This window comes from Alligator sinensis, unplaced genomic scaffold (genome assembly GCF_000455745.1).
Source record: "Alligator sinensis unplaced genomic scaffold, ASM45574v1 scaffold1779_1, whole genome shotgun sequence".
In the NCBI taxonomy this organism is placed as follows: domain Eukaryota; kingdom Metazoa; phylum Chordata; order Crocodylia; family Alligatoridae; genus Alligator; species Alligator sinensis.
In genome coordinates, this window is record NW_005843117.1 from 24,680 (window position 1) to 37,040 (window position 12,361).

The following is a 12,361-nucleotide window of genomic DNA, read 5'->3' on the forward strand; positions in this document are numbered from 1 at the left end:
CGCTAGGGTGGGGTGCGGTGAGCCTGCTACCACTGTCTGTGTGCTGCCCAGCGCATGAGCTCCAGGCGGGCAGCAGCAGTAAACACTGCCCAGCGCAGCAACTGGGGGGACCACAGCTGCTGTGGCGCAGCCCCAATGGGTGAGCCCGGAGCCAGCACAGGGCCCAGGTTGGCACCAGGGCCAGGTTACAAGCTGGTGCTGAGTATGGGGGAAAAGCAGACCCTCACCCACCCCGTGGCTGGGGGGCCCCCCTCGCAATTCGCGTGGTGCTGCCTGTGCCTGCTCAGGATAGCCCTGCACAGGCTGCAAGCAGCTGCAGCAGGGAGCGCAGGCCACGGGTTGGGCAAGGGGCCGCTTTTCCCCACACTCTGCACCAGCTTGTTCCCTGCCAGGAAACAGCAGGTCGGGGCTGTGTGCTGCCCCTCGCCTGTATCACAGGGCTCGGTGGGCACTGGGAGTGAGCAAGTGTGGGAGCACAGGGACCACATCACTGTCCCAGGGCCAGCGCCAGCAGGGCCCAGAGCAGGGTGGCAGGGGTACAGGGTCCCGGCCAGCAGGGGCTCTATGGAGCTGGGCCAGCTCCCTGCTCTCCCTGCTGGTGCAGCCCAGCCCAGCTCCACAGACCCCTGCCAGTCTCTGCCCTGCTCTGTGCCCCACTGGTGCTGGTCGTGGGACATTGGTCCGAAGACATTGGGACATTGGTCCCAAGATGGTGACCAGGGGGCGAGGCACCTGTCAAGGAGCGGGGCTACCCATGCGGCCCTCGACCGCTTGCCAAAGCTAGGTAAGTGACCCTCCACCTGAAATAATTGCCTGCCCCTGCATTAAAGGTACATTGTAAAGACCCTATCTTGTAAAAATCCGTGTCTTTTCTAATTACCTAAGATTATTAAAACTAATCAAATTTAGCAAAAAGCTACTTTATATTGTAATATTTACTTTTTCTATAGTCTGGCTTTGAGTGTTACTAGACTGGTCCAGGTCAAAAGTGGTCCCAGTAGCTCCTTCAAACACGCCAATTCTTTGTTGCATAGTGATGCTTTTTTTTTTTTTTTTTTTACAAACAAGGTTTCAACCTGCCTCTGAAAGTTCATAGTTCATAATAAGAGGAGAAGAGAAGCTGGCCTCAGGGATCATGGGGAAACACATAAAGCAGCAGGGAAGTATCTTCAGGGGAGAAGAGTGTTAAGTAACAGGATATGTTGTCAGAGAGAGAGGAAGAGATATGTACCAGGTGCTGAAAACATAAGTGCAGGAGAAGAAACAGGAAAAGATATGAACAGCAACATTGAAATTGTCATTAACTTTCTGTAAAAGAGCAAGCCATCGGCTTGCTAATATGCATGCATTTTTCCATATAAGCAACTGTTGTAACCATTACAGAACCCCCTGGCAGATCTTATACTTAAGATGCAATTCCCTTATTTACTCAAATGCAAAATGAGTTCTCCCTACGCGCCCCCCCCCCCCCCCCGCTGGGGTGGGGGGGGGAAAAAAAAGAGACCATCTTATAATTGCATACTATGAAATCTCACTAAATACATTGTCTGTCATTAAACTGCTGTCAAAAGCAGCATGTGCTCAGCAGTGGAAACCAACTGCGAACTAGATTAAAAGAAGCCAACACTGAGCCTGACTATAAAATATATTACCCACACTGGGCCAATATGCTGACAAGATTCTACCACAAAAATAGGTTAGTGCAGCCTATTAAGTGCAATCTTCCTCACCGCTGACTCTTTTTCAAGTCGTAATGAGCCACAACATTGCATACAGTTCACCCAGACAGTTCAGTCACTCTGTTGCCTACTCTATCAGCCTGGTGCATATGGTTAGTGTGGCCCTGTCCTCCAGGTTGCCCTGTTCCTCGTCTGCATATACATTTTTGGAGCATCCTAGAGATGTGAACGGTTAAACAATTAATTGTTTAAACGAAAAGCTCAGTGATAGCTGGTTAACTTACTTTATTGTTTAACATGGGGCAAGGCAAAGTCTATCTGGGAAGGGGGTAGAAGGAAAGCTAACCAGGAGGCAGCAGGGCAGGCAGGGAGGAAAGAGCAAGGCCAGGGGGTCAGGGCAGGAGGAAGTACCCATAGCTTATGGCAGGGGTTGTCAACTGGGGGTACACATACCCCCGGGGGTACTTGGGAAGGCCCTAGAGGGTATGCGTGGGCAGGCAGGTGGGGATGGAGCGCTACCACCCACTACCCTGAGCCGCCGCCACCCAGGAGCAGGGCAAGGTGAGGACACTGGTGCCCCTCTGCGGGCCGCACAGGCGCCGCCCGGCCAGCTGGATGCAGAGAGGGGAGAGGGGGAAGATGCACATGGCGGCAGCCACCGCCACCTAACACCCTGTGCTGCTACTGCTCTGCGTGTGGCCACTGCCACCCCTCCGCTCTGCATCCGCCTAGGCACCACCCTGCCCCCTGCCCCCAGCTCCGCATCCGGCTGCCAGGGTGCACTTACTGAAAAAGGTTGAAAAACCCTGGCTTATGTGCCTAAAGAGGTAAATGGCAAACAGTCTAATGACTTGTCAATTAAGCCAGCAGCTGCTCCTTCACAGGTGCTCCCTCCCTCCCAGTATGGGGCTAGCTGCTCAGGCCTCTGGCCCTACTGTGTTTTGGGCAGTGAGTCTTTTATTTTGCCGAAACACACTCCATGTCCTGGGCCCCTAGACCTGGTGGGACACCTGCATGCCCTCACGCACTATTGGGACCTCTGGCAATCCAAACCACCAGTTAGAATATAAACTGAAAATCCATCTCCTGCCTTAACACAATGGATCTCGCCTCAGACAGAAAAGGTACATCGTCTCTTTAACTTGTCCAAGCCTGAGTTGGGCAGTCCCGTCAGCAGCAGAACTGGCCAGTCCACTAAGGCAAATGAAGTACTTCTGGGCAACTCACCCCTGGGCTTCTTCTGGCCCAATACCTGAAGGTTCCTCAACGCTATCCGTCTCTTTTGCCGTCCTCTTGAGAGGGTGCTGTTCCTTCGCAGGGCTTCCTCCCATGGCTCTGTGTCACTGCAGTCACTGCTGCTGCATTCCTCTGCCGCCTCTGGAAGCCCTTATCTCTGTCTCCCCATTATCACCTGGGGACAATTACTCCCTGGCCCCCAGGTGATAGTCTTTCTAATTAACAGCTAATGAGCAGCTACCTACCACATCTTATCTCACCTCCTTGTTTGCTCTCCCCTTCACCATTACCATGAATCTACTCTCCTTTCCTAAGAGAAGGCTTCCGCTACAAGTACACACACATGCTGAGTAGTGTTGAGCTGTGCGGTCATCAAATAAATGCTTTTACTCTGGAGGGGCCCAGTACAATGAACTATGCGGTAAATCACAAGCCTTTGATTTTGGACTAATGTCATGCATAGTTTGTACATAAGTAGGTGCTGAAGTGCTTCTCAAAAGTGTGTTAATGGAGCACCTGTGCTAAAATTACAGTAGTTTAAAAAAAAAGGTAACATGCATCAATTCTGGATAAACTAAGTGCATGGGTAATATATGCAAATTGCTACAACTGTGTCTAATGTTAAGGTTATTGTTTTCAAATTCACTCCTTACCTCCACGTGCTCAGGGAGAACAGGGCCTGACAGTAAGGAGAGGGGGAAGGGGGAAGAGTTGGCAGGAACCAGAGAGCAAAGGGGTACCTTACCCACCGCCCCCCATTTACTTTCCCTGCTGTAGCAGTGGGAAGGGGACAAATTCAAGTCAAACCTCTGATAATTAGATTCTATACCTGGAGAATTATAACAATATATATAGAATCTATACAATATATGTAGATTCTATAATTCCATATATAGAATCCAATTATTGAAGGGTCATTTTATAATCACCTTCTATTTGATTAAATATGGTAACCAGTTAATCATATCTTAAATAGTAACTCAGCCACATGTTCAGACAAGTAATGTTGTCATGTAATATGTGTAATAATTTTGTGGCTGGTTTCCATCGCACCTTAAATTGAACATGTGCAGGCGGACCTTTAGACTGTGCGGGCAGACCTTGAGGGCTAGCTCTAGGCACTGTTTTCTGCACCTGGGCCTCTGTGTGGGCTGTCCTTTGCTGTTTTGTTGTATTGTTACCCCATTTCCCCCTAATCAGCATTTATAAAAAGTCAAAAAAAATTGAACATGTGACAGTTTCCTGCCATGAAGCCCAGTGCCAGCTGCATGGTGGTGCTTGGTTGACAGTTCCCCCAGTCCCCGGACTGTACCGAAGTCTCTAGCTGGCTCCAGTGTGATCCAGGAGTTGGGACCCACAATCAACTGATGGTCCCAGGTTGAGAGAGTCTCATTCTGGCTCCAGTGCGGTCCTGGGACTGACAACAGTAATCAGCTGGTTGTGGCTTCCAGCCCAGAACCTAACAGGCATTTTTACACATGCTGCTGACGTGGTGCCGGACTGTGCTAATTAAACGTGCCCGCGTGTCATGTGTATCAGTGGCACAGCACATCTCCACGCTGGGAAAGTGGTGGTGGGGTGCTTTGAACTAAAGCACATCAAACGTGTTTTATTTCAAAGCGGACTGGTGCCATTTTCTCAGCGCGGAGACATTCTGCGCCACTGATACACATGACGCCCAAGGCTGCCAGAGCGCGTCACTGCACATGCTCCAGCAGACTCAATTAATTGAGTCTACTCTGGCGTGCTGGATTTCCAGTGTGTTGGAGCAGGCTCCCTGCATGTGTGTAATTGTCCAGTAGTTTCACTGGATACCTAACTTTCAACTTGCCAGTGGAGGCAGATCCTGGGTTCCCCCTCCACTGTCAAATAATAGTGGTGCAGTTAGGGCTTGATTTCTGATCCCAGAATCACGTGTCCTGCCATCCATATGTGGCATGGCAGGAGGCGTGATTCCTGGGATCGGGAAACAGATCACATTGCACCATTAAATGGACATGTGCCAGGCACCAGAGACATACAAATGTTATACAACAGTAAATGATGAGGAAAATTTCTTCCACATAATGTTTTGTTTCATAAGGAACAATGCTGCATTGGGATGAAGAACAAAATGCAGTATGCCTTTCTTGATTTATAAACTACTGGCTCAGCTACTTGTATATTTTTATCCCTTCTGCTGTGTACACTAATGGGGGCCCAGAAAAAGCCAGTGTTCTGCACATATTTTTCCTTTACTGCTTGGCCTTTACAACAAATAATATGGTTTTGAAGTTTTAATATTGCATTTAGGATTTTCATTCTATACATTTTACATTTCATTTACTGTTTTTTTCATCAGATCCGGGCTGTTACTGAAACTCGCGGGAATAGAGAAGGTGCAAGGGAGCTGCTGAGTATAATAGTGCAGAAGAAAAATTGGTTCTCTGCATTTTTGTCTGTCCTGCGTGAAACTGACCATGCAGACCTTGCAGATGATTTAAGTGGAAATACAGGAGGTAATCATGTTATTTTTCTAGTTTAAATGATGACTTCTTATCATCTCTGCTTTTAGTTTCTGCTCTGAGGCTTAGACCAAATGGCATGGGTGACTGGTGCCTCCTGATCCTGGGGGGGCATCAATGACCAATCACCAACTTTGGGGGGGGGGTCCATGGCACCCCCACATTCTCGGCGGGGGCACTGGCCATTGCCCCCCACTCCCTGGCCAGCAGCAGTCAATTTCAGCGGGCTACGTGCCCCTCCTACACATCGCCTATGCTGAATGGACTTCAGTGGATCTCACCCAAGAGTTACAGGATCAGGCACCTAATAACTTACTCCGTACATTTTTAAACATCAGGAAAAGGATTACTTCAAAATCAGAATACAATTTCCAACTTTGCAGCCCACCTTTAACTTTTTTCACAATTCAGTATTTTTAAAATCCACTTAATTTTGCCTATGGAGTGATTCTGAAGATTATTTATGATAAATTCAAAACAGTATTTTCAAGTTTCTCATACAAATTTCTGCCTCTTAATAGCAGCAGATAATAATGAATGCATCCTCTTAAGGACAGAATTCAACATATCATCTTTGTGGACCATCAGAGGTCTCAGAAGAAGTTGAATACAATAAACAAACAATTAGATTAGATTTAGCTGTTCATATAAATCAGGGGTATCAAACTCATCTAGCCCCATGATGGGGCTGGCTGTGGTCTGGCTGCTGCAGGGCTGTGGCATGCAGCCCCAGAGCTGCTGCTCCAAGTCTGTGATGCATGTGGTGGCCACTCTACCCTGCATGCTGCCTGCATGTCACTGCAACCCACAGGCCGCACTGGGGGCTGGATGATATCTGGCCCGTGGGCTGTATTTTTGACACCCCTGATATAAACTGAGAAAACTTGAAAAAGCTTCAGTGTTTTAGCTACTATTAACTTTATACTACTGTGGAATAAATTGTAATGTTCTGGGTTTGTCCTTCCTTAGTTGCTGACCAGGGGATTCTGTAACAAAAAAAAAAAAGATAGAAGCAGCTCCTAAAAATGTATCCCATGTTTTATAACAGACCAAGCAATATTTTAGAAGATTTAAGGTCTTTCAGAAGTTATTGGTTTGGTAACAAAGCTTTTGTTTTTTTATCACTTTTCTCAGTTTTTTCTGCCATAGCAGCTACAGTCTCCTTATTTGAAGAGTTGGGATACTATACTATGGGCATTTGTTTTTATCTGTGCAAACATTTCAGGACACTATTTTTTGTCAAAATGATTTGCCAGTTCTGGTGAAAACATCAGTATATCTACATGCAGTGTAATCATATTGAAAATACAAATACCACAAAGGACAAGTCTAAAAGAGACAGCGTTTGGTCTGAAAAGAGAACCACGCAGCAGGAAAAGACATAGGCACAAGCATTCAATTTTTTCTGTTTTATGAACCCACATTACAGTACAGGAAATCTGGCTGTCATTTATGTTCCTCCAAACCTGTTGATTTTTCTAAGGCTATAGAAATGTATTGAAATTATGATCTACCCTTAAATTTTATTTTCAAATCTTAAAGAATCAAATGTTCCCCCCTCCCCCCCAGAAATAGTGGCATTAAATGTTATGGACATATTGGGCACAGTTTCCATACTAAAATGTAAAGGTTACCTAAATCCCAAATTAGAAATCTTGAATCAACACTTAACCATGAAAAAAAAAGATATTCATCTCTCTGTGCTGAGGTGGATGTGAAAAATTGCATGCAGATTAGACTTGCTATTTTAGTTGTCATTGTTTAGAGACAAGAGTCCAAATTAAAAAGAATATCATGAGTTTTGTAATGCAATATGTTTATTCCTGCTTTATAAACAGAGCATAAAGAAGATGAGCCAAAGCAACCAACAACTGCAGATGAGGAAATGGAAGTTCAAAATTTAATGTCTTCTGAAACGGCAAAGGAGCAAAAGCAAAACAATGAAGTGAATGATATCCTGTCCAGGGAAGACAGTTTGTTAGAAACACATCTTAAAGATACTCCTCTAGTTTCAGGTATCTCTAATAATTAGTATTTTGCATGACTTGATTCGGGAATTAAAAGTAGTTAAAAGCAAGATCTATAAAATATTATAGATTTCTTTGCTATGATGCTAAGGACTTCAGTGCACTCGCTTGTGTGCTATGATTAAGGCTAACAAAGCAAGAACTGAAAAGGGGGAGCACTACTCTGGAGAAGTGGAGACTTCCCTGACTTTGCAGTAGCAGTAATACAAAGACCTGTTGATAAGTATTCCTCCATTGTGCACCAAATTCTGCAGCCTATTTCATTTAAATTCAGCAAGAAGTATTTATACGTACCTTGGCAGTTGGACTGACTTAATAACAAACAGACAATGGGAAAATCTTTCAAGATCAGAGGGTCCATAAGCCATCTTGTGGCCCACTTCAGAATGGCTTGAGGGAACTGTAGCAGGACCAGGCCCTGGGGCAGGACCAGGCCCCTGGGGTCCATGTGGCTTCTGCCCCACTCCAGCTCCTCAGGGTACTCTCCCTTTTCATCTCTTCTGCCATGCCTTGATGGGTTATTTTTATTGTAGAAGGAAGGCTGCACCCAGGTCCCAGAGTGAGCCCTAGCCTGGTTTGGCCAGCAGATCCCTCCCATACCCAGCTGATCCCTAGTCTTGTCCTCCAAGCCCTAAGTGGCACCTGTTACCTTAAGCACGATTCATGGCTTCCTGCCCCTACAACCATGCCAGTGCTTCAGAGATCACTCTGTATAGGTTTTGACTTTCTTAGTCTTAAGCCTACAAGTTACTTTGGCTGGGGGCTGGTAGCATAGGCCCACAGGCTCTTGCCTGGCCTTTCAGTCTCGGTCTCTTGTAGGTCTCAGGCCATCTCAGTTGCCCCCTCTGAGCTCAGGCTCCAGCTCTCTTGGCCTCAGCCTGCTTCTGTCTCATGCTTCTGCCCCTGTCTACTTGTCCATCCAATTACCGTGGGCAAGGCCCACCTGGCTATCTAATAGCCCCATTTTACAGGGGCTAATGGACGAATGAAACAGCTAAATTCTTAGGACAACTAATGAAAAAAAACAGGATAGAATTGCCATGTGGGTCAAAGGGTCAAAATGTGAAAATGAGCGCGCCTGAGGGAGACACCAAGCAGAGCCCCTTGGGCTTCACTTATCATCCTCAAAGGCATCCAAGGAGTCAGTGAACTCCGCCCACTGGTGCTCTGCCTGGATACGTGCATGGACAAGTGAGAGGAAAATAGCCCCGCAGTCTCCAGGCACCTTCCCAGCCAGAGCCTCCTTTCTGGTCAAGTACACGGCCCACTTGGCCAGGGTCAAGAGCAGGTTGACCAGGAGATCCCAGGGTGACCAAAAACAAAGAAGCGGAGGGTGAAATTCAACCAGAACTTCAGGAGGAGGTGGAGGGGCTGCAGCCTGGCGCACTCCAGGGTCATCTATGCCAGGGTCTCCCTCTGCCTGCATACACACCATGGTGACAGCTCCGTGGAGGACTCACCAGCTGAGGTCCCCATTGGCTCGTGGGATGAGGGTGGAGTATAGGTTCAGCCACTGAGGTGCCTCAGCCATGCCCTGGCCAAGTAGGTCCCGCCACTTGGTGTCTAGACAGGACGTGAGGGCGGCATGATGGATCGTGTGGCTCACGAGCATGTAGAGGTGGCGACAATGGACGGTGGAAAAATGGACCAGTCTGGTGTCCTCCAGCTGGCTTTGCCCCTGACAGGTCTCAAAACCTGGTATGCCCCTCAGGCACTCCTATGGCTTCTTTTCCACCCCACAGCCATCTCCAGTCCTCCAGTATAAAACTAAAATAAAAATGCAAGCCACTGCTTTCCAGAAAAACTTCCAGAGTTCCCCTCTGGGTCATCATACCACTGCCAAGACACCTCCTCATTCTCTGGCTCTCTCAGGCCTGGGACTGCCTGTCATGGCCCACAGCTTTGACTCTCCACCAGCCTGAGCTGGCAGGAGCTCCTGTCCCCAAAGAGTTCAGGGCTGCACTGCTCCTCTGGCTCAGGGGCCCTGACTTATGTCTCCTAGGCTCTTCCCCTTCTGGCCAGGTGCCATCTTGACCAGCAGCAGGTGTGTCCCCTTAGCCTCCAGAGCAGCTTACTGCTATTTTTCTAGTCAAACTGTAGTAGCGCCCTTGCATCCTACCAGAGCATTGCCCTATTGTCCTACTGTTAGGCAGCTAGCCCTGCAATAGGTACTCGCAGCCCTCGGGGTCTAGCTGCCTACTGGCCTGCAGCTAGCCCAGCATCCTCTGTCTTCCCCCCCATAGTGGGGACATGCCTGCTGCAGCTTCTCTCTTCAAGTAACAGGAGCCCCTGGCTCCCTGTTGCAGAAACAAGGCCACAGTGATCCACACAGGATCATGTACTATCACGGTTGAATCATGGATGATTCAAAAGTATGCTTAATTAAGGAGTCCTTTACATCTGCTACAGATTTAGATGGAGCCCAAGTAATAATAGTAATCAAATTAAATCCTGCCTGCCTTGCTGAGATAAGATATTCCCAGTGATCAACTCAAATGAGCAAGGCTGAGTAGGAGTTGACTTTGAAAATTCCAAGCCATCAACGTATAAAACTAAATAGCTGCTTTTTTGTCTAACACGGTGGTTCCCAGCCTGTGGGCTGCATGTGGCCCAATCAGCATACTTTTGTGGCCCATGTGACATCCTGTCATAATGTTTTTTAAATGGAGAAGAGATGAAGTATACGAGTCAGTCATTGTCACCTTGTATCATCTGTAGACACTTGTTGCTGTGTGAAGTGCATGTAACTATGGTGCAGCACAACACAGTGGAGAATTACAGTGGACAGTGGTCTGAAAGACAGTTGTCAAAGCTGATTAAAACAGCTGTTGGCATATCAGCTTCATTATCCTGAGATTTGCTTTTTTCATTCTTAAAATAATTTATGAAAATGAGCAATTTTAAAGAGAATGTTATACTTCCAACCTTTAAAAATCCAAATTCATTTTGGAAAATGATTACTTTATATTTTCATTTCTCTTTTAATGGATACTATCAAGTGAGGACTTTGTAATGAATACTGTCATTTGCAATTGGGATAATTATCTACAACCACTTTGTCAATCCATACCACATTCTCTGCTGCCTGCTTGTCTTTCAGTAAAAAAAAATTGTTGATAGGGGTACATGTAGAATGGATGCTCGGCATTTTAATTTGACCTCCCTACTGTCTTTTTACATGGAAAGTGAAAATGAGAGAAAGTCAACTTAATATTCAGAGATGGATTTCAACTAATATTATATTTAGTAGGTTGTCTTGAAAAATCTCTGAAAAAGGAGTGTAATTGATAAATTTTACTCTATCATTAGAAAGAATGTTCTGCATTTTTTAATAGAGCATAGCAGTTAGAAATTTATATAAAGTATATGTTCTAATTTTTGGCTACATTTTGACAGATGTATTGCTCTTAAAGCTACGCCAAAAAAATCCACAGGCAGTAGATGGAAAGAGGAACAAATATTGTCTGTACCTGGGATATAGAGCTTTTTTTGTACAGTCACTGATTTGGCCACCTTGAAGGCCAGTATGGAATGGTTGAGCATCTCCTTCCAGGTTGCTATAACCAGGTGTTCACAGCATAAAACATCATCAAAGATTGCATTCCTAGTAGTGGTTTTAATACAGAAGACAGATCAAGACTGGAGACTGAACTACCCATAAGATCAAGATTAGAACTTCCACTTCAGCTTTATATTTATTTTGTTCTGTGGACAAGAAGAGGCCTAGTTATTGTTAAGTAGCCTTTCAAGGGCCCTAAAACTTGCTAAAAAGAGAGCAAGATACAATTCTGTTTCTACTGCCTAAGGCATGTTGACCATATCTCCACTTAAGATATGGTCACTCCACTCCGCTTTTGAAAGTTTGTCTGCTACTACATGGTTGGTCCAAAAAAATATATCACCCTAAGAAATCCTTACCAGTAGCTAATATTGTAACTTTCCTTTTCCCAGGAAATGCTAAATCTCATTTTAAAACAGAATCTTTTGTTTATAATGACCGTTTCATTTTGTGGATTGTTTGTTGACTGCAGCAATTCTCAGCATGTGGGATTATTAATTGAAAACCTCCTAAGTGCTACAAGTCAGATTTTCCATGGTCTTTCCTCTGTGGACTGTTTTAAATACTACGGCTAGGGACAGACATTCAAAAAGCCTCAGCCTGGATTGATTCAATCTTTGTAGGTTAGTCTAACCTGCAAAGCTCGAACCAATTTAGAGGTGAATAGACATTCCCTTTTCATTCCAGAAATGCAGGCATGTGCCTGCAGTGGCTCAGGCTAGAAGCCAGAGGGTGCTACAGCAGCCCTACCTTCCCTTCTACAGTCCTGAGCTGGGGGGAGGGGGGGCATGGCCAGGCCCAGCAGGACACTCTGATTAACCCAGCAGAGAATTGATAACAAGTATTTATCATCCCTAACTCAGTGTTTATCACCCCATTAAGAAAACAACAGAAGGACATTACCAGCTACCTGTTGATGCTGCCTTTGTCACAGCAGGGACCTTAGCCAGCATGTGGCATGCAAGATAATATATGGATACCTATCCATAAGGCAGAGGTGAGCGGGGAATTCCTTTTTAACAGAGTGGTGAGGGGTAGGGAATAAGCAGCCTGCAAGTCTCTGTTGGAGCTGCAGCCAGGGAGCAAAGGGGAGGGGCCAGCTCTGCTGTGGAGCAGAGAGCCCCACCAAGCCCAGAGAGCATGCCAGGATGCTGGGGTGCCTGGTTTAACTTAAACTAGCGGAGGGTCTGGGACAGACATTGCATAAACCGGTTTGACCCCAATCAGTTAAGCCTGGTTTATCTCAGACCGATTTCAGCCATTTTCAGACTGGTTTATGTGCACTGAACATCTGTTTTGTTCCAGGTTTAAACCAGTTTCTGATCATTTAAACCGATTTATATATAATGTCTTTCC

At 46.1% G+C, this 12,361-nt stretch overlaps 1 protein-coding gene across 1 annotated transcript in view; it reads left to right on the plus strand.

The window, feature by feature from the left end:
• Nucleotides 1-12,361, plus strand: part of IFIH1 (interferon induced with helicase C domain 1) — a gene marked incomplete at its 5' end in the record, with an annotated part of 59,404 nt that overhangs the window by 15,013 nt on the left and 32,030 nt on the right. Inside the window, 2 exons of the mRNA XM_006037451.3 lie at nt 5,257-5,413; nt 7,258-7,434. Of these exons, the coding sequence (XP_006037513.2) occupies nt 5,257-5,413; nt 7,258-7,434 (334 nt within the window). The remainder of the gene's footprint in view (nt 1-5,256; nt 5,414-7,257; nt 7,435-12,361) is intronic.